The sequence below is a fragment of the Polypterus senegalus genome, chromosome 8 (genome assembly GCF_016835505.1).
Source record: "Polypterus senegalus isolate Bchr_013 chromosome 8, ASM1683550v1, whole genome shotgun sequence".
Taxonomy (NCBI): Eukaryota; Metazoa; Chordata; class Cladistia; order Polypteriformes; family Polypteridae; genus Polypterus; species Polypterus senegalus.
Genome location: NC_053161.1, coordinates 6,244,510 through 6,267,875, shown reverse-complemented (window position 1 = coordinate 6,267,875; position 23,366 = coordinate 6,244,510). Strand labels below are relative to the sequence as shown.

At 38.4% G+C, this 23,366-nt stretch overlaps 1 protein-coding gene across 7 annotated transcripts in view; it reads left to right on the top strand.

Moving 5' to 3' along the window:
- The window catches only part of LOC120533726 (IQ motif and SEC7 domain-containing protein 3-like), a 694,738-nt gene that overhangs the window by 638,190 nt on the left and 33,182 nt on the right, over positions 1–23,366 (top strand). For all 7 annotated transcript variants that reach the window (XM_039760650.1, XM_039760644.1, XM_039760648.1 and 4 more), the window contains exons 9-12: positions 6,381–6,506; positions 8,597–8,696; positions 17,664–17,825; positions 21,640–21,732. In XM_039760650.1, coding sequence (XP_039616584.1) covers positions 6,381–6,506; positions 8,597–8,696; positions 17,664–17,825; positions 21,640–21,732 — 481 coding nt within the window. The remainder of the gene's footprint in view (positions 1–6,380; positions 6,507–8,596; positions 8,697–17,663; positions 17,826–21,639; positions 21,733–23,366) is intronic.

Here is a 23,366-nt window from a genome sequence, read left to right as displayed (position 1 = left end):
TCTGGAAGAGTTGAGGAAAGAAACACACAAAATAAAAATGATCCAAAAACTGAAGACTGTTGTTATTTAAAAGAGTTTTGCTTTTGTGATGTAAAAGTGCCACTGTTTTGTAGGATGTTTTCGGCTGCACACACTGCCACGCTGCTATGTTTGTTGTTAGTTGTGACAACTGAACTGGGGGGAGAGTAGACAACTGCTATACTGACAGAGCAACGCTTACAGTATAACGTAGCAATTATGACTCAACCGTATTGACCAATTAAATTATGTTTTGCTTTTTTTTTAATTTGTTTAATTTTATTTCAAGGAGACCAATACAGCCTTCATAAGTTATTCGGCACAGCTTTTAAAACCTATGTGAATGCAGGCATTGCTCTTTCAGATAAAATAATAGGTAATTTCATCCAAGAAAAGGAACAGCAATCTCACAAAATAAAAAGCAAGTGTTAGTTAACTCATTTAAAATAAATGATAAAATTTTAAACTTAAATAAAAGGAAAATACAATTTATATAGCTGTGTGGCAGTAGAAACCAAATCATAAGGTTGCCAATTATATTTTATATTTTGCATCTTTGCTCTAGTTAGCTGAAAAGTATTGATAATAAAATATACATGTATTCATAGCTGCACGGCCTCTGTCAAAGTTGCTTACAACTTTCTTTCTTCAGGTATTATTTTTATTCTAAAATGGTTAAATAAAAAATCAAATGCTAATTTGTTGCTCCACTTAATGGCCTTTTAGTCAGTTATATAAACATGTAATACATCTTAAGTGGAAGAGCTTCTTACTTCTTAAGATCTTGAACTATATTTGAGTACTTAATAAGCAGCACATCTAAGCCGCCATGCAATTAACAAGTCATCTTCAAAAAAATTGTGGCTAATTTGCCTTTCTTGCAAATGCTACTGAAGAGAAGTACAAATGGCAAAGATTTCTGATTAGACATGACATAACAAATATATTAACTATAAAAGTCAATATGTCTCATTAATCAGGAGGATAAATTGTGAATATGAAATCTAAGCAAGCCAAATGTGTATAGTACAGATAAAGCTAAAAGTAACAAATACAGAGGTTAAACTGTTTTTTTCTGCTCATAAATCTACTGTATAAAGGAGATAAGGCTTTTCTTCATCTTGTCTACTTACTTTATTAACTGTGTTCAGTGACCAGCCATATCAAATGATTTTTCTAATACTCATGAAAAACGTGGTAATCGCATCATTATTTTAAATGGTACCATTCCATAGAAATATTTTACAGTATATGCTGATCTTGTGACAGTGTCGGTTGGCCTCATGCTACCAGGTCCTTTCAGGGAACCACTTGAACCCACTTCAGCTGATAGCGTACCCAAGGGATGTGCCAGACAAATAAGGACAACACACATAGCAAGGGGTCAGTGCAAAAGCGAATCTGTGCTTTTATTAAAATCAATCCAAACCTAACTGTAAAAATCAAGTACATTCATGGAGTTTAACATCAATCCCCCTTAATCAATATCCCTTAAAATAAGATTAAAATTTTATAAGCAAGGAAACTGTTCTTTTAAAAATCTCTTTATTTTGCCATCTCCTCCCCTTATCCTGACAGGACCTTGCAGGAGGAATAAATGCCAAACCAAAAGGCACAGACATCTCCCTTAAATGGTGGGTCCAGGTCTCTGCGGCTCCACGGCTCAACAGTGGGGCCTCCCCATTTGGACCCAGGCTCAGTTCCTTACTGTTCATGACTCCAGCAGCAAGGCTTACCATCCAAAACCTCTCCAACTCCTGCTGCCTTCTTGGACTTCTGCAGAGAGTTGCCTACACCACCTTATCATTCCAGCTCCCTGAATTGCTCATCTGGAGCAATCCTCTACTACAGCCCTTGAGCGTTGGCCATCCGCTCCCTTGAGGTGCTGTCATCACAGTTGCCTGCCTCCTCTCTCACCTGCTCTCTCATTCACAAATTCCTTCTTGCACTAGCTCTCCCTCCCATCTTCCTGTCTGCTTCTCTCTCCTTCTTTAACCCTCTTTTTTCCATCTTTTAGTTCTCTCAATGTTCCCCTTTCTTTCCCATGCATTCTCCTTTAATTCTAGTGTGAACACGCTGTGCCCTCTGAGGAATCAATCAGGCATTTGACTGACACACATACTCTCATGTTCCTTTGCAATCAGCTAGGCACCCACAGCCATCCTCGGAGCGAGGTTTCTACCTTTGTACCTTTGAGAAGGGCATGATCCTAAGATACAAAAGAAACAAAACAACTGTCATCTTATTGGCAACTAACTGGATGAAAACAGCACAGCAACTAAGAAGATGGTCAACTGTAAACACAAAACAGCTGCACTGCAGTATTTTGGACCCATAGACAATGCCACAACTTACAGGTACACCCAAGGCAAGGGAACAAAACACTTCTACTTAGTCCAGGGTTCAAACTGTTAAAATATTAAAAGTAAAAAAAATGCTTTGAACCAAGGAAGTCACAAACAAGAAGCCATTGATTCCCAAATACAGGTTTTCTTTCATATTAACAGAAAAAAATTGAATGGTGTTTATTTTTTCCTTTCTTACTTTAAAACAAAATTCAAACAATAGTATTTTCTATTGTTCATTTTTGCTTGTTTGCCACAAGCTGTCATCTAAATGCTGTCCATGCTATACAGTTTTACAAAATGAAGGTGAGGTAAAATGACATGAAACAAAAAAGTAAACAAAGATGTTACTAGAGAGCAGAACAAGGCCAAAACAATGAAGGAAAAATGTACAAATAACCATTAGAAAGTGAGTGAATAGTTGCCACCATCGTTGTATAGAGGCCTACTGTGACCTGATTCTAAAAATGAGTTCTTAACACAGTAATTCCAATTATTTGCGTTACAACACATTAGATAGATAGATAGATAGATAGATAGATAGATAGATAGATAGATAGATAGATAGATAGATAGATAGATAGATAGATAGATAGATAGATAGATAGATACTTTATTAATCCCAAGGGGAAATTCATATAATCCAGCAGCAGTATACTGATACAAAAAAATAAATAAATAAATTAAAGAGTAATAAAAATGCATGTAAAAACAGACAATAACTTTGAATAATGTTAGCATTTACTCCCCCGGGTGGAATTGAAGAGTCGCCTAGTGTGGGGGAGGAACGATCTCCTCAGTCTGTCAGTGGAGCAGGACAGTGACAAAAGTCAGTCACTGAAGCTACTCCTCTGTCTGGAGATGACACTGTTAAGTGAATGCAGTGGATTATTCATGATTGACAGGAGTTTGCTTAGTGCCCGTCGCTCTGCCATAGATGTTAAACTGTCCAACGTTAATCCTACAATAGAGCTTGCCTTCTTAACAAGTTTGTCCAGGCACGAGGCGTCTTTCATCTTTATGCTGCCTCCCCAGCACACCACCGCGTAGAAGAGGGCACTCGCCACAACCGTCTGGTAGAACATCTGCAGCATCTTACTGCAGATGTTAAAGGACGCCAAACTTCTAAGGAAGTATAGTCAGCTCTGACCTTTCTTACACAGAGCATCACTATTGGTAGACCAGTCCAATTTGTCATCCAGCTGCACTCCCAGGTATTTATAGGTATATACCCTCTGCACACAGTCACCTCTGATGATCACGGGGTCCATGAGGGGCCTGGGCCTCCTAAAATCCACCACCAGTTCCTTTGCCTTGCTGGTGTTCAGGTGTAAGTGGTTTGAGTCACACCATTTAACAAAGTCTTTTGATTAGCTTCCTTTACTCCTCCTCCTGCCCACTCCTGATGCAACCAACGATAGCAGTGTCATCAGCGAACTTTTGCACGTGGCAGGACTCTGAGTCGTATTGGAAGTCTGATGTATATAGGCTGAACAGGACCGGAGAAAGTACAGTCCCCTGCGGCGCTCCTGTGTTGCTGACTACAATGTCAGACCTGCAGTTCCCAAGACGCACATACTGAGGTCTGTCTGTAAGATAGTCCCCGGGTGTTATCCACAAAGATGAAGAGAATGACACTTGTATTTGATGAAATTTGTTGGAATGGCATGGAACACTTTTGAAATATCTACTTTCTTTTAAAATCAGCTTAGTTTTAAACATCTCAAGATGGAAGAACTAATGGATTTGCTTTAATGAAGCACTGGTGTAGACAGCTGGTTATTTTGCTTTTCATGCGTTACAAGTTTTGTTAGGCTGGCTTGGACCCACACAAATTGAAGCCACACTGAGGACTGCACAAGAACTTTGATAGCTTATACTGCTGAATGCCTTACGTTTCTACTGCAGTCTGTTTGTTTTGGTGTGCTATTTATGTTGTATACAGTAATCCCTCTTCGATCGTTGAAAATCTGCGAAGTAGAAACCATATGTTTGTATGGTTATTTTTATATATTTTAAGCCCTTATAAACTCTCCCACACTGTTTATAAATATTCTCTGCACAGTTATACAGTAAACCCTCGTTTATCGGGTTAATCCATTCCAGACTCTACCGCGATAAATTAATTTCCACGAAGTAGGATTCTTTATTTATAAATCTAATATTTTCGCAGTTAGAGCATAGAAAACCTGTTTACCTTCTAAATATGTTTTTTTTAACATTATTAGTGCCCTCAAGACATGAAAGAATACCCTTTAGTCAAAAGTTTAACCTGTGCTCCATGACAAGACAGAGATGACAGTTCTTTGTCACAATTAAAAGAATGCAAACATATCTTCCTCTTCAAAGGAGTGTGCGTCAGGAGCAGAGAATGTCAGAGAGAGAGAGACAGACAGAGAGAGAGAAAAGCAAACAATCAAAAATCAATACGAGCTGTTGGGCTTTAAAGTATGCGAAGCACCGCGATAAAGCGGCTGCAAGAAAAAGCGAGCAATGTGAAGGTAGTCTTTCAGCATTTTTGAGAGGAGCGTCCGTATCCTCTAGACAAACAACCTCTGTGCAAACATCCCCTCTGCTCACACCCCCTCCATCAGGAGCAGAGAATGTCAGAGAGAGTGAGAGAGACAGAGAAAAGCAAACAATCAAAAATCAATATGTGCTGCTAGAGCTTTTAAGCGTGTGAATCACCGCACGGGAAGCATATCGTATATCATTAAGGAGTTTTATTTAATACGTAATATGTGCTCTGATTGGGTAGCTTCTCAGCCATCCGCCAATAGCGTCCCTTGTATGAAATCAACTGGGCAAACAAACTGAGGAAGAATGTACCGTTAAATTAAAAGACCCATTGTCTGCAGAAATCTGCGAACCAGTGAAACATCCGGGATATATATTTAGATATGCATACATTTAAAATCCGCGATGGAGTGAAGCCGCAAAAGTCGAAGCGCGATATAGCGAGGGATCACTGTACTGTGATATTTTATTTTTACTTCTTGTATACAGGTTTTAAGTATTGTTATTTTGTAACACCTTCAATTTAATACTGTTTTTTTTTATATTATTTAATATGTAACCAGGTAAACAAACATGAAAAAACATCCTATTGCTCTCATTACAAACAGACAAATAAACACATTACATATCGCCCAGTAACAGTTTAAAAAATCTGAAGATAATAAACTCTAAAGTCTTTAAAGTCACCCTGTGACATCAGAAAGAGTACAAAATCCCCCATTTAAAAGACAGAAACCCTTTTTTTGTAACTCACAGAAATGCAAGCAAAATCTTGTGAGTTTGACGGGAAAAAATTTTTCATCACTTAAATTCATAATGTAAGCAGATTTTTTAAAACTGACATATACAAATGTCAAATTGTGTGCCTACAAACATATAGTCCCTGACTTGCCATCTAGAAGGCTAAGTTTAAACTTAATTGGTTGAAGGCGAATGACTGGCTTAAAATGGCAACTATAGAGAATCCCAATGATTTCAGTTTGCGCTATTTCTAAAATCTTACCTAGGTTTACGCTAAATCTTTGCTTTGAAACTCTGAAACGGTATTGGTTTGATTTGACTTAGTCCAAATTGAAGACACTGTTACCAGTCACATTTGTAATGAACCAATTTGGGGATGTTTACAAATATATATTTGTCTGCAACTTTTTCCTATTATCATTGCTGAAGCCAGAAATTGCTTAGCAAGTCTGCTAATAAATTAGTTTTTTTTATTGGTAATGGTGACTTACATTAATTTCATGCATTGCTTTTCTGTATCATGATCTAATATTTAATACACTGCATTTACTTATTTTGTTTGACAATTTGAACTTGTGATTATATGCTACGAATTCAGATTGCTATATTCATTATCAAAATAACACATTTACAGTACTTACTAATGAGAAAATATCTGATAGACTATGAGTAGAAAATGAAATATCATAAGAAATAAAGATATAATCAAAATAGTGATTATATTCAAATTATTCTCTTTCTCTGTATTTGCTCTTTCAGGTGCTGTCAGTTCCTCACCGGAGATTAGTTTGCTGCAGTCGTCTTTTCGAGGTTTCAGACATTAACAAGGCCCAGAAACAGGCGGCTCATCAACGAGAAGTGTTCCTGTTTAATGACTTGTTGGTGGTAGGTGATATATTTTTCTGTCAATATTTTATCCCACAGTTATACAATAGTAACATTTTTAAAAATCTAGAGTCATCTTCCTTTCTAGTTTTATTTTTCTTTTAAATTCTACTGGGCTCAAATTCATTCAAATGTTTGTTTTTTTTTCCAGTACCATGATATTATATTTCATGTTTATTTTCTCAGATTCATTTGAGAAAATCAAAAGAAGTATTTAAAAGGAAACATGTATAAGGCAAGGCTATAGTTGTACAGTATGTTATACCAGCTAACAAGTTGTATAAAAAAAGCAATGCAATATGTAACAATTAAAAAAACATCCAGTCTGGCAATTAAGACACAGCAGTTCTTCACTTAGTAATAAACTTATGTTTGACCCTTTTGCCTAAAACTTAAAAATAAGCCTCCCACTGGAGGTGAGAACAGTGTGAGCCCAAGAGTTTTGGATTTCTTTCCTTTATTTAAGATGGTTTCTCTATATTGGGAGTATCTTGTACAATATACGTATACCTGCATTAGTCTCACTCTTGCCTGTCACCTGACTGATATCGTATACAGACCAGACCTTGTTAGAGGTGAGTCTAAATCACAATTCTATATGGCATTTTCAGACAGTTCAGTGGGGCAATATGAGTCCTCCAGCAAACAGGGACTCTCCAGTTATATTTTTCATACTGTAAATGTGTCTTTCAGTCCCTGCTAGCACTGGGACCTATTCTAAACAACAACTGACTCAGTTAACACACTGTATTGTAGATATAGCAAGAAAGTTCTATCTCTCTTTAACTTACATGGGGTAAAAGACTATACCATATTCTAATAGCAATTCTTCTATATGAATTTAATTTTAAGCATTAACTTTTGAAGATTGGCTCTTACAACATCTTTTAAAGAGTATGGGGTTCTGGAGCCACTGCTGTGTGACATTCAGTCACTTTGCACAGGGAAAATTCTGCTTGCATACTTGGTTTTAAGTTCAATATATGCACTGGTTTCTGCCAAGGAATTGTATGGTTTCCAGTGCTGGTTTGGATTTTTAAGGACTGGCTATCAAGGCTCAAGGTACAGGCAAGAATTGGAGAGTATATAATTTGGGCACTAAGAACTTAATCGCTGATGAAGATAATGTTGTATTATCAGCTTCATCCCACTGGGGTGTGTAGTATTCACTGGAGCTATTTTCATCTGAGTATGAGGAGGCTAGGATGAGAATCAGCACCTCCAAATCACAGGTAATGATCCTCTTCCAGAACAGAGTGGCTCTTGCTCTTCAGTTACAGGGATAAGCAGCTCCCCCAAGTGGAGATATTCAGGTATCTCAAGATAGGTGTTTGTGACACTGCATTGTATCAGGGGTTTGTAATGAAGTGGGAATTAAGCTCTTAGATAGAACTCCAGTTATGCCAGTGGATCTACAAATCCCATTCTTCCACTTTAGGAATTACTTTCTGGATAGTGACTTAAAGAAAGAGGTCATGAATATAAATAACCAAAATGATGCTCATGCTCAGTGATACCATAGATCCATGATGTAAAACAAATGTTTTTCCAGTTTGAGAGGTGCCATTTAAAAGTGGTAAGGGCATGTAGTTACAATGCCCCTATTGGTGCCTGCCAAGGCATAAGACCTAAAGGCTTCTCGGCACCCCAAATAGCATGTTACATGAAGAATAAATGCTCTAATAGATCAGTTGTAACAATATATTTCATAAGTTGTCAATGCTTGTGCTTCAGCTATATTTACATAACTTGGTTAAAGAGCGCATCTTTTAGACACCATATTCCACTTACACTCTTTCTCTTACCAATGGCTACAGTACAATGCATTGCTTAATTAATATGGTGAAACCTGTGATGTTGGCAACATTTTCACCAATATGGCAATAATGTTTTTTACAGGACACTTAATACATAGTAAGGTACTAATTTATTTTTATGACTTTTTTTCTTGTGGTTGTGTATGACGCACATTGTTTAAACTTATAATATAATGTTAATAGTTTTGTGAGTAAATAGCATTGTAAACATAATAGGTATGTTGGTGCCTGTGTTTTTATATTTTTATTACTTACACAATTTCCTTCTTGTAGATTCTAAAGCTATGTCCAAAGAAGAAAAGTTCGGCTACTTACACTTTTTGCAAAGCTGTGGGTCTTCTAGGAATGCAATTTCATCTGTTTGAAAATGAATGTATGTAACAAGCTTTTACTACTTTTTCTACAAATGTACAATACCCAATCAGTTCCCAATGAAAATATGTGATTTTCCTTAATATTTATGATTGCATTTTTAGAGTTATACTTTAGAGTCACATAACTGTATTCCAAAAATGAATTAAACTAATTAATTATATAAACTACTAGAACAAACTGCAGAAACAATAGATACAAATCTTTTTTTTATTTGCAATTACTAATGTTTTACAAAATATTTTTACAAATGGTTTTTCCAAGCTAATGATGCTTTCAGGGCTAAAACTAAGTTAATGTTTTAATTAACCTTCTGAGTAACTTTAGACAGCTTTTCTTAGGCAATTATGTTACTTTGGAAGAAGTTCATTTCACAGCATAACTGTATTATTTCAATCATATCTAAGGTTACAGAAGTTAAAGAACTGGACAATATTCTTTTCCAACCAGAGTGGAGTGTGTTGCAGGCAGAACTATGATCATATATATATATATATATATATATATATATATATATATATATATATATATATATATATATATATATATATATATATATATATATATATATAATAGGCTACCATGGCTGTTCGTTTGTCTGTCCAGGATTTTAAATCACCTGTAGCTCGCAAACCGTTTCACTGATTGACCTGAAATTTGGAACATATATACCATGTGACCTCTGCTGTCCGCTTTCGGGGTTCTGATTGACCTCCAAGGTTATTCCTCTTTTTATTTTATTGTAGAATCAACTCTCAGCATTATATAAAAAAATCCTGGGTCGAGACATGATCATCTCAGAGAGACACATTGACATCACGCGAGACTAGACATTACAACCTTAGGAAGCAAGACCCGTGAGACGGTGACTTTTGCATGTCACGCCCTACTTACAAACAATTTAAAACAAGTTCACGGACATATACCCGCGCAGTTGTTGGAATGCTTTTGGCAGACACACTTCATGTGGTCCCAGCTCTTAAAAATGTTATACTTTCCAGATGGCACGTAAGAGACACAAAAGCGTTGGAAAGAAAATAAGGCAAAAAAGGATGTACAAGAGAGCAATAATAATCTATGTGCAAATTCAGAAAATAAGGAAAGTAATAATCACACCGGACCTCCCACGAGAGACACTTTAACGTCCTGCAAGACAAAGCAGTGAGACCAAATGACTGCTCCTTAGCGTGCATTCAGCCCTTCCCACTTCCCCACCCTTCACAACACGAGCAGTAAAAAGACAAGCTTGAAGATGCTTGCCGTGCCCGGGATTGGGAAGGGAGGTAGGTAAGCGAGTGAAGCGAGGGCAGCTTCTGTAAGGCTTTGAAAAGATCGAGAAGCAGAACACACAGCATGGCAGGAGGAGCAGTAAGCAAGCAGGAGAAGCATCCGCATCTCCAAAGTGTGCGTTAAGCCACCCCCTTCATAACACAAGCGGCAGAGACGCACGGGGGGAGGGGGTTGGCTTGCAAAGCAAGCAGGGGGCAAAGCCCCCTAGTATATATATATATATATATATGCAGTATATATTTATATATACTGTTTCTGTGTATCTCACGTACACGTTGTAAAGAAGATACAAACAACAAAGATAAAGGTTTGGGGAGTCCACTCCGTTTGCATGTTCTCCCCGTGTCTGTGTGGGTTTCCTCCGGGTGCTCCGGTTTCCTCCCACAGTCCAAAGACATGCAGGTTAGGTGCATTGGGGATCCTAAATTGTCCCTAGTGTGTGTGCTTAGTGTGTGAGTGTGTGTGCCCTGTGGTGGGCTGGCACTCTGCCCAGGATTTGTTCTTGCCTTGCGCCCTGTGTTGGCTGGGATTGGCTCCAGCAGAACCCTGTGTCCCTGTAGTTAGTATATAGCGGGCTGGATAATGGATGGATGGATGGAGTATATTCCATATATTGTGGTAACAAGCAAAAAAAAAAAACAGCAATTAGTCAGAATCGGAATACAGTCTGATGAACAGAATGAATGCTTGGGTTTTTATTTAGGTGAATGACAGGAAGAGCGTGAAGAAGAAGCAGAAGTGGTTTTCCCTTCTGATAGACTGTGGAAGAGGGAGAAAAAGCATTAGTACCATTCATCAACACCTCCCTCTGCCTTTTACTCCCAGTTAAGCCCTTAGACTACCTCCCAAGAGCACATGTGTGACAACGTATATGCAATGCTGGTGCTAGGTTATTTTGCACCCTAGGCCAAGCTTATTAGTGTGCCAACCAACTGTTCGGTAGCTAACCTGTGTGGCTGGGTTCAATACCACACCTCACCATTTAACTGTTGTGCCCTAGGTGAATGCCTAATATATACAGGGTGAGTCAAAATTATGTTAACACTAATGTAGTATTTTTAGCTTGACCACACCTTTCCAGGTCAATGGATAGGTCATGATGGACCATTGCCGTGGCCTCCACACTCCCCTGATTTGACACCCTGTGATTTCTGGTTATGGGGTATGGTTAAGGAGCGCGTGTATAGCAGGAAAGTTTGTGAATTCAATGTCCTGAAGGACAGAATACGGATTGTGGTATCATCTATTCCCTGTGAAATTTGTGTCTGCACTTTAAATGGTATTGTTGCTCATTTCACAGCTCATTTTTGTGTGTTGAACATGATGGCAAACAGGTTGAGACATTCCAGTAAATCATCTTGCATATATTAAGTATGTTTCGTGAATAAATTGTTTCTCCCTGTGACGATGCGCATTTGCTCCACATTCCCATCATCCTTCCGGGAGCTCTTGAACCCGAAACCGTCAGTAATGTCACGGATGAGCTAGGCAGTGAGGCACAAACAATGAAGCAAGGGGATGGTGCAAAAAGTGCAAAGTGCTTTTATTTAAAAATCAACTAAATCAAAACAAGGTGTTCCAATAAAGAGTGCAGTGTTTCAAATCTTCAATAATAAATAATCCATTAAAATAAGTGAAGTCGTGGAGGTTAAAATAATAAATAAATCCTTTAAAAACCGAGGTTAAAACAATGACTGGAAGCTTTCCTTTAACACAAAGTCTGGTGCCTTTCTGCTACTGGTGACTCCCCTGCTTCTCCCGTCCAGGCTATGCATCAGGGGAGCCACCATACCTGCAGCTGACCTTCATTCTGCCTTCTACTTCTGCTGGTTCATTTGCCTCACTCCGGTAGGCTTCACCAAACTGCGACTTGGGCTCTGGGGCTTTCACATCCCAAGTCCCAACTCCACTGCCTTCGCTGGCCTTATACAGCGAACCATCCTCCTTCTGGTCACTCCCACTCTTAGTGCTCTTAGTGCTCAGCGGGAGCCACCACTACCGACTGCTCCTTGGATGCTGGCCAAAAACCCAAGCTCTCTGCTCAGCTGCAAGCGAGCCTGCACTCACTCATTCACTCACACACCGGCTTTCCTCTTCCTGCTGCCTTCTTCTCCTGTAACCTCCGTCTTTCTTTTCTCTTTTTCTCCTCTCTACTAACCACCTCGGGCTTCTATATATCACAGAGACGTGGGTCAGCTGTGGCAATCAGCAGCTCCCAGGAACAATTATGGATGCAGGTGACTCCTCACCTGTGCACTTAAGTGAGATTCGCTCGCATCACAAATTCCCCCAGGAATCACTTCTGCCACACTACCACGCCCCCTCGCTAAGCCGTGAGTGCGGCAATTATTTATATTAAAAACTGGCCCTTTGACATGAGCTGTGGACCCGCTATAGCACAACCCCATTCAAATGTTAACATAATTTTGATTCACCCTGTGTGTATATATATATATATGTGTATATAAAATCTTAGTTCTGTCTGTGACATTCTCTATTCTCTGGTCACACCACCTGACAAATTAATCCTTCTACAGCAGACATATTATTACTACCTTCTTTCTTTAGTTAATAAAGTCTACCAGAGCCTGTACATCTTAAATTACATATAAGAAAAGACTTTATATGTCTAACATCTTTCACATTTAATGTAATCATAACAATGACTTTATTTATAAAGCAATGTTAATAAAAGATTGAAAAAATTTAAATCAAACATTCTGTAAACAAACATATACTTCATCTTTTTCTTCTTTTCGGCTGCTCCCGTTAGGGGTTGCCACAGTGGATCATCTTCTTCCATATCTTACTATCCTCTGCATCGTGCTCTGTTACACCCACCACTTGCATGTCCTCTATCACCACATCCATAAACCTTCTCTTAGGCCTTCCTCTTTTTATCTTGCCTGGCAGCTCTATCCTTACCATCCTTCTCCCAATATACAAAAAAATAAAAAGTAGGACCTCTGTTCACGACCATAATTGTTCCAAAACTCTGGTCGTAAACCGATTTGGTCGTGAACGGAAGCAACTTCCCCTTTGTAACTTTATTACATTGTATGTAATAAATACAATTAATTCCATTCCAGACCACACAAACTGTATGTAAATATATATATATTTTAAGTTTTTAAGCACAAATATAGTTAATTAAACCATAGAATGCACAGCATAATAGTAAACTAAATGTTAAAACATTGAATAACACCGAGAAAACCTTGAACAACAGAGAAAACTAACACTGCTATAGTTTGCGCTATAGCGCTACCAACCGCCGGCTAAAAGCACTTTTTAAATGAGTTTATAGCACAGGGAAAAAAATGAACATTTGAAAAAATCCGTAATTTAGTAAACCACCAAGAAAAATAACATTGCGACAGTGCATGCTACGAACAGATCGCTGGAAACAGAAGTGAAAACAAAATCAAGCCCAGTGCATTCTTTAACTGCCTTCCTTACCTTAATGCTCCAGCTCTCTCTTGTGCTGCCTGTGTATCTGCATCTCGGGCTGTCTCTGTGTGTGTTTGTGTGTGTGTCGCAATCTCTCGTGGTGCTCTCTCTGGCGCTGCCTCTGTGTGTGTGTGTGTGTGTGTGCGCGCGCCTCTCTCGCGCTGCCTGTGTGTGTGCGTACTGCCTGTGTGTGTGTGTGTGTGCGTGTGTGTGTGTGTGACGCTCTCTCTCTCTCTCTCTTGCTCCCTCCACAGGAAATGCACAGGGAGAGACTGAACATGTACAAACCGAATGGGAAACTGGCTTGTTCGTATGCTGAGTGTGTGGTCGTGAACCGAGGCAAAAGTTTGGTGGACTTTAGTGTCGTAAACCGAGTTGTACGTGTACCGAGACGTTCGTGAACCGCATCAGCATCTCTCCTCTGCACATGTCCAAACCAACTCAATCTCACCTCTCTGACTTTGTCTCCCATGCAACTTCAGCTGACCCCTCTAATGTACTCATTTCTAATCCTATCCATCCTCATCATACCCAATGCAAATCTTAGCATCTTTAACTCTGCTACCTCCAGCTCTGTCTCCTGCTTTCTGGTCAGTGTCACTGTCTCCAACCCTTATAACATAGCTGATCTCATTACCGTCTTACAGACCTTCTCTTTCACTCTTGCTGATACCTGTCTATCACAGATTACTCCTGACATTCTTCTCCACCCATTCCACCCTGCCTGCACTCTCTTTTTCACCTCTCTTCCACAATCCCCATTACTCTATACTGTTGATCTCAAGTATTTAAACTCATCCACCTTCGCCAACTCTACTTCTTGCATCCTCACCATTCCACTGACCTACCCCTCATTTACACACATGTATTCTGTCTTATTCCTACTGACCTTCATTCCTCTCCTCTCTAGAGTATATGTCCACCTCTCCAGGGTCTCCTCAACCTGCTCCCTACTATCGCTTACAGATCACAATGTCTTCAGGAAGCATCATAGTCCATGGGGACTCCTGTCTAATCTCGTCTGCCAACCTGTCCATCACCATTGCAAATAAGAAAGGGCTCAGAGCCGATCCCTGATGTAATTCCACCTCCACCTTCAATGTGTCCGTCACTCCTACTGCAGACCTCACTATGGTCACACTTCCCTCGTACATATCTATCCTGTACAACTCTTACATACTTCTCTGTCACTCCCGACTTCCTCATACAATACCACAGCTCCTCTGGAGGCACTCTGTCATATGCTTTCTCCAGGTCCGCAAAGACGCAATGCAACTCCTTCCAGTCTTCTCTATACTTCTCCATCAACATCCTCAGAGCAAACATCACATCTGTAGTGCTCTTTCTTGGCATGAAACCATGCTGCTGCTCACTAATCATCACCTCATTTCTTAACCTAGTTTCCACTACTCTTTCCCATAACTTCGTGCTGTGGCTCATCAATTCTATCCCCCTGTAGTTATTACAGTCCTGCACATCCCCCTTCATTCTTAAATATCAGCACCAGTACACTTCTTCTCCACTCCTCAGGCATCCTTTCACTTTCCAAGATTCCTCCTAAACACCTCCATGCTTCCACAGGTATATCATCTGGACCAAGGGCCTTTCCATTTTTCATCCTCTTCATTGCTGTCCTTACTTCCGCCTTGCTAATCCGTTGCACTTCCTGATTCACTATCTCCATATCATCCAATCTCTTCTGTCTCTCATTCTCTTCATTCATCAGCCTTTCAAAGTATTATTTCAATCTGCTCAACACACTCTCCTCGCTTATGAGTAGGTTTCCATCTTTATCCTTTATTGCCCTAACCTGCTGCACATCTTTCTCAGCTCTGTCCCTTTGTCTAGCCAATCAGTACAGGTCCTTTTTTCCCTCCTTAGTGTCCAGCCTCTCATACAACTCATCTTATGCCTTTTCTTTAGCCTTTGCCACCTCTCTCTTCACCTTGCGCCTTATCTCCTTGTACTCTTGTCTAATTTGTGCATCTCTCTGACTATCCCACTTCTTCTTTGCCATCCTCTTCCTCTGTATACTCTGTACTTCCCCGTTCCACCACCAGCACCCTTCTTGCTGTCACCCTTACTACATCTGCTGTAGTTTCCCAACTGTCTGGTAACTCTTCACTACCACCCAGTGCCTGTCTCCACTCCTCCCTAAACTCAACCTTTCAGTCTTCCTTTTCAACTTCCACTATTTGATTCTTGGCTCTGCCCTCACTCTCTTCCTCTTCTTGATATCCAACGTCATCCTACAGACCACCATCCTATGCTGCTTAACTACACTTTCCACTGCCACCACTTTGCAGTCTTCAATCTCCTTCAGATTGACTCTTCTGCATAGGATGTAATGTACCTATGTGCATCATCCTCCACTCTTGCATGTAACACTATGTTCCTCCTTCTTCTTAAAATACGTATTCACCACAGCCATGTCCATCCTTTTGGCAAAATGACACCATACTTACCCATCACCTCCTCGTCTCCTCTGTTCCCTTCACCAACAAGTCTATTGAAATCCGCTCCAATCACCACTTTCTGTCCTCTGGGTACGCTGTTCATGTCTTCATTCAGCTCACTCCAAAAATCTTCCTTCTCATCCATTGCACACCCAACTTGTGGGGCATCATATGCACTAACAACATTCATCATCACACCATATTCAATTCTCTGTCTAACACTCTTTTCACATTCAAAACACTTTTGACATAATGTTCCTTCAAAATAACCGCTATCCACACCATGATAGAACAATTTGACTCCACCTCTGATTCACCTGGCCTTACTCCCCTTCCATTTAGTCTCTTGCATGCACAACATATCAACCTTCCTTCACTCCATCATATCTGCTAATGCTCTCCCCTTACCAGTCATACTGCCAACATTCAAAGTTCCTACTCTCAGTTCCACTCTCTTTACCTTCCTCCTCTCCTCCTGCCTCCGGACACATCTCCCCCCTCTTCTTCTCCTTCTTCTTCTTCTTTTTCGGCAACAGTAGCCCAACTTCCGCCAGCACGGCTCGACCAGTCCGGTATGGAAATTTGTATTGTTGTCCACATATTCATGTGGCAAAATTTTTACACCAGATGCCCTTCCTGACGTAACTCTTCCCATTTATCCGGGCTTGGGACCGGCACAAAGAAATACACTGGTTTGTGCACCCCCTGTGGCTAGGTTGTAAACTAACATATACTAAAATATAATAAATAAAATAGAACAATACAATCAAAATCAGGCCTTTGAAAAATAGTATGGAAAAAATAAACATCCAATTCTCTCAGTGTCTAACCATGTACAGTATGTGTTATAAAAATGTATTCTTCAGTCCATGCCAACATTTATGTTACAAAAATATAATCTAAAAGCTAATCATCAACATGAGTATAATATTCTCAAACCTGAATACATACTAATTGTGCTATTTAAATGTAAAAAGCTTAAGGAAAAACACATTTTTTTAAAGTCAGATTCCAAACACTATATTTTTAATTAAAGATAACAACATTACTTATAGAAATGCAAGATCTTGCATTTTTCTCCATTAATGGAGAACTAATTCAGGAGGAACTTTAGAGGTAGGTGAACTACTGTTGGTGTCACGAGCACAAGAATGGCAGGAGAGTACAAGCCTTGATCTGTCATGTGGATCTTGGGCAGTGACTTCACAAGTTTTGTTCAATCAGGCAACAAAACATAATTTATTAGAATTTGCTTAACTTTACTGTGGTATAAATAAGGGGATGTCAGCTGAGGTCAATACGCACTGTTTTTTTCTTTTGGAGAAACAACTGAAATATTAACATTGAATTATCACTATCTTTTATATACTACTAGAAGCCGCACCTAGTGTTTCACGGGTAAGTCATTTTAAGCTGTGGTTCATTCATTCTGTTCTGGTGTTTCACTTTCTCTGAGCCACCAGGTGGAATTATTGTACAACACTAAATACCAGCAGAACGTATTAAATATTTCCACATCACTTTCACAGTCCTTTTAATAAGGACTGTCTGTACAAATAAAACACTAAAGTCTAGTTCAGCTTTATAAACCTTGAATGTGTTTTTTGCTTTTATTTGTTTATTTTTGGTTGTTTTGTTTTTATTTTATGCAATCATCCCAATATCTCTGACTCTTTCTCTCTCCCCTTATTTTATTTTCTTCAGGTAAAAGTGTTGCTTTTTCCCCTGTTTTTTTGTATCTTCACTCATTTGTTGGCATGTATTTTCTGTAGATTACCCTCATGGCATCACAATAATTGCCCCTTTCTCGGGATCAGAAAAGAAGCAAGTATTGAACTTTTGTGGCCAAAGTGCAGAGGAGCTGCTAAAACTTGTGGAAGATCTCAAAGAATCCATCGCAGAAGTGACAGAAATGGAACAAATACGCATTGAATGTAGGTGCCATATAACATTATACTCAGTGTGGTCAGGTTTAAAAACAATTTAAGGAAAAAACATATTGTATGATATGCACTTTAAATACAAGCTGAAATAGTTAAAAGTAAAAAATATAAATGTACAGCTATAAATGCATGCCATACGATGTTTTTCCCTTTTTTACGTTTGTTCATTGCTCACATTTTTATTAACTTTTATTAACCTTTTTTTACTTGTTCTGCAAGAAAGCTACTTTTTTATGAAAGGCAAACAAAAAACAGTGTAAATGGTCATTTAAAACAGAGAAACTAATAGTATACTTTATAACCTTAGTAGTAGTAAAATCCAAAGATGTTTCATGTTAATGCATGAATGTTAGTGAAATCAATGTGTGTATGTATTAAACATAATGCAAAATAATGAATAGCTGAAGAGGAAGTTATTTGGTGCTCTTTTGCCCTACTGAGATTCAACGATTGCCTTCAAGAATTAAAAATGAAGGAGGAAAGCAAATTATTAATGAAGATTAAATAAATAATAAATTAAAATAAGAATGCTTTGCTCACAAACAAGAAGAGCCCAGAATAATGGTTCTGTGCTATTCCCATGCATAATAAAAAAATGTTTTTATTATAAAAATATTGCATTTCCAAAAATGGCTAAAGCTAATGCCTGGTTAAGGTTAGTCACTTAATTAAGAATTTTTCACTTAGATTATTTAAAGAAGCATATAAATTATGGGAGACTAAGCTAAAATGTTTCCTTATTTTCTGTTACTCTGCTTGTGCTTACAGTTTTCACGTGCAGTAACGTTGTTGTACATCTGGTCAGGAACTTTTCATTGTTTTAATTCATCAAAATAAATTCAATGCTAGCTTATTTTTTACTTGTTTAAATATCTAATAATAATAAAATGTCTACAGCATTAAACTCTAGTATGCTCTTTTAAAACATTAACACAATTTACCTGCAACTGAAGTTTAGTTAAAAAGTGTCCAAAGATAAGGATTGGCTATATTTAAGATCATTATCAGAAATACAGGGACAAAGGAATAAATAATGGGTGTAGCATAATAGTCTAATGCATAAGAGTTTACCAATTGTATTTTACAGATGCAAAATATTTGTACATTTGGTTGGGTAATCTATTTTAAAGACCACATTCTTTTATGTTTTGTTAACAAAGAGGAGAAGCAACTGAAATAATATATCATCAGTGATAATTTTTTTCTTATTTTCAGATTAGTTACATTTAACCAATGTCACAAATGGAAATAAATATAGTGGAAATTATATTTATTTATATTGTAGGGTGTTTATTTAATTTCTAAAAACAATGTTGGTAATATTAATTATGCATGTGTATTGCTGCTAGCAGATACTGTATCTTGTGGTTAAATTTACCATTGCCCAGGATACTGAGGACTATACATGCAGACGCTGTTTTATTTTATTCCAGGAAATATTGCAGCTGAGATACACTCACCAAGGAAGAAGAATAGAAAATGGATTGAATAAAGCACAATATAAGACAGCATAAATAAAACCTACAATACAGTAGATGCTCTGTATGGTCCTGTTTGCTGTCAGCCATCACTCTAAGTACACCCACAAGTGTCCAATTACCCTTGTTCACCAATATGCAACACTTCCTTGTATGAACAAACATTATTTGCACTACCCACCTACCAACAAATCTTCACTCTAAACCTGCGTTCAGGTTCAGAGTATTCTAGAGACGGAGAGTTCCAAAGAAGGTTCAAGACCAGGTTCATTGCTTGAAAGTTCGCTGTTCCATATTGTATTCTGTTGGCTCTTGAATATACAGTAATATGAACATGATCCCTAATATTGACTTTAATGGACTTTTACCATCTATATGGATGTGGAACCACAGCTCATCAAGTGCCATCTTCCCTGCATATTTTTCTTTACAATTAATATCACTTCTCCAGCACAAGTTAAACTTGCTTCATTTAGGCCTACCATTCGTGCACCTTCTTAAGTTGTCCTAACAACAATATAAAGCTTCTTAGGAAGAAATATTATATATGGTGTATTTCTGAGGCCTGCAGCCTCCTCTCTGAATTATGGCTCTGTTCCACATGTAGATCATCAAATTGCATCACTAACTGCATTAAATTCAGCAATTTTGGATGCAAGGCAGAAAACAACCCAGGACAGGATGGCACTCCATTACAGGGCACAATCAGGATTATATCTACACAGACACACACAGCCTCAGTTTAGAATCTCATATTAACCTATGATACATTTCTTTGGGATGTTGCAGGAAAGAATACACTGATAATATCTGGTGTGACAGATAGGGGGTGCTGTGGTCCCCTTGAACCCTCAGACTAGACGCCAGACACCAGGTAAAAGTCCAATAATTGAATTTATTTGAACTAAACTGCACAAAGCACCCTCCTCTCCACAATACTCATAAACCAATACACAATAACAATAATCAATAATCATCCACTCCCAGACGCGTTGCCATCCTTCCACCCAGCTCAGCTCAATGACTGGGATCTCCCACAGTCTTTTATATTCCCTGACCCGAAAGTGTTTCCATACGCTCAGTCCATGTGACTTCCTATCACTTCCGGGTCAGATCAAAAGTCTTCTTTTCATCCCGGAAGTACGTCATTCCTCCTGTCGCCATGACTAAGACATACTTCCAGGTTAAAGGGCACGTAAGAGTCTCTGGGTCTCCCTGCAGTGTCCTCTGTTGGCCCTCAAGGTATCCAGCATGGCTGTAAAGGAAAACTCCACTGTCCATGATTCCCTGCTGGCATTCAGGGCACCTCCATGCTGCAGGGAGGGCTCCACCTGGCAGCCTGGGGGTATTGGCTGGGATGACTGGCCGGCCATATTCCACACTGGGCATGTATTGTAATGCACACAATAATTAGGGGGAGTGGTGAATATAGGTAGAAACTTAAAATAAAAGGTAAACAGAAAACTTTAGAGTCTTAGTCATTCTGAACACATCATACTCCATGTGTACAAGATGGAGCAGTCTTGTCCACACCAAACTACAATAAAGATCTCCCATAATTCTTAGTTGTCTAGCTTTCAGGTGACTTTAAACTGCATTCTGGTCCCAACAAAGCCCAGGAGTGGCATTTGGCTTCCACTAGGCCATGGTAATTTCTAAAGGCCTAACCACTATGCCAGGTCCTTTCATTGTCTTATTATATTGTGGATGTGAGTGACCACCGAATAAAGAAACAAGTTGTTCTAATTACACCACTTCTAACATTCTCTTTTACATTGATTAAATATGTATTATACTCTAAATATCACCTAAATGTATATATATGTTAATAATGATTGTTTTAGGGCTATACTACTGTTTAATTTTATTATTATTGTATTATGTAACATTATATTTACAGTGGAAAGCATTTTCCTTGTTTTATACTTTAATATGCCATTTTTCAGGCAAAATGAATTAATCATATTATTTCTTTAGAGTGTAAAGTATAAAGAAGCACAAATGGCATAAATCTCTACAGTATTTATAAGCATAGAAAAAACAAGATCTGATAAATTAGAAAATGAATGTAAATGGAGAGTCTCACTCATATTTATTGGTCATTTTCCTACTAGACATATGTAGCCTTGCCATGGTATGAACTCACTGCAAAATATAGTTCACATAGATGCTACTACAGAGACAATGTTGGGGCTTTAGGAAAAATGGAGGAAATTAAAGTGTAAAGGTTTTGTCATTAAAATAATTTAAGTGGCTATGTTTGGACTTTTCTTTAAAGAACCTTTTTATGCATATGTGTAACAGAATTTACTTTCTTTTTATGCTAGGGGAACTGGAGAAGCAACAAGGAGCAAAAAGTCATCCTACAAAAAACAATGGAAGTCAGTTAGGGCTTCGAGGAAAACAAGGCTCCCCACCAGGTAGGGAATGAATCAAAACATTTTACTAGATTTTACTTTAATTACACAGTAAAAAGCTACATTTTAAAGCATTTCATAAAAGAATGAAAAAATTAGCATTTTTATTTTCAAAGCTTTAATGTGCAAATAAAATCTTTAATTGTGTTTGATATTATAGGTATTAAAAGAGTTGCCAGTGTTCTTAATAAAATTTTGATTAGCTTTATGCAAATATTCATTTACCATGATTTTAATCCTTTTCAGTCCCATCTAGAGGCATTTGCTATTGTAGTAGTGGATCAAGAAAAAGAGCTGTGCTTTGATTATACAAATGCTGGTAACATTCACACTTTACAATGATATTTACAGTAGAATGTTTCTTAAACACCCAAGAGTATCTACTAAATCCAAATAATTAAACTTGACCATTAAATATGTTTTGGACATTATTAACTTAAACTTACTATCTTACATATTTTTTTAATACAAGTTCCCTAACAGAATGCAAAATAAATTGGACATTCATAAAATTATTAATTAAAAGTAACCTGTAAATGTACTCTCTTCAAGACTGTCCAGCTTCCATAGTCCCATGGTTAAATGAAGGATGAGTTAGTGCCCATATAAATGACCACATGTTCTCTGAAGGACCTCTGGTCATCTATCACCATCCCAAGGTTGCTTGTTTGCTTGGTGGGTGTTAGCCATAAGGAGCCGATCTGAACAGACATGGGGTGCTGAACAGACAGATGAGCCGAGATAACAAGAATGTCCATCTTTGGAAAGCTGAGCTGGAGATGTTGTTCCTTCATCCAGGTTGCAGTATCCATGAGACATGCATAAATTCTAGTTGATACTGTGTGATCCTCTGGAGGAAATGACAGGTACAGCTGCATATCATCAGCATAGGATTTATAGGAAAAGCTATGGGGCTGAATGACAGGGCCTAGTGAGGAGGTTTTCAGAGAAAACAAAATAGGGCCCAGCACCGATTCTTGGAGTACCCCTGTGCTTGCCTGGTCTGCCCCTGACATCTCACCATGCCAGGACACAGAGTAGTATCTGCAAAAGAGGTATGACTCGAACCATGTGAGGACAGTCCCAGTGATGCCAAGGTCAGAGAGGGTGGCAAGAGGGATCTGGTGTTTGACTGTGTCAAAGATAGGGGAGAGATCTAGCAGGATGAGCATAGGTGACATTTTGGTAGATCTGGTCCATTGTAATGTGTCAACAACAGTAAGTAGAGTCATCTCAGCGAGTGGCATTTCTTTAATCCTAACAGATTAAGATCAAGTAGCCTGATCTGTAGAAGAACGAAATAGATGTGATTATAGATAGCACATTCCAGTGTTTTTTTTTTTTGATGGAAAGGAGAGGAAGACACTGCTCTGTAATTACTTATTTAAGATGGAACAAGAGTGGACTTCTTAAGGAGAGGAGTTATTAAAGCCTGTTTGAATAATGTAGGAAAAGTGCATGTGATGAGTAAGTTGTTGCAACATGTGTAATTGCAGAAATGAGTGAGGAAGAGATAGACTGGAGCAGATGAGAAAGGATGTGGTCTGGTGGACAGTTAGATGGGTAACTAGAGAGAAGTTTTGAAATATCAGTGGTGGATAGAAGTGAGAAGAAGGAGAATGTTTATGTGTGTTCAG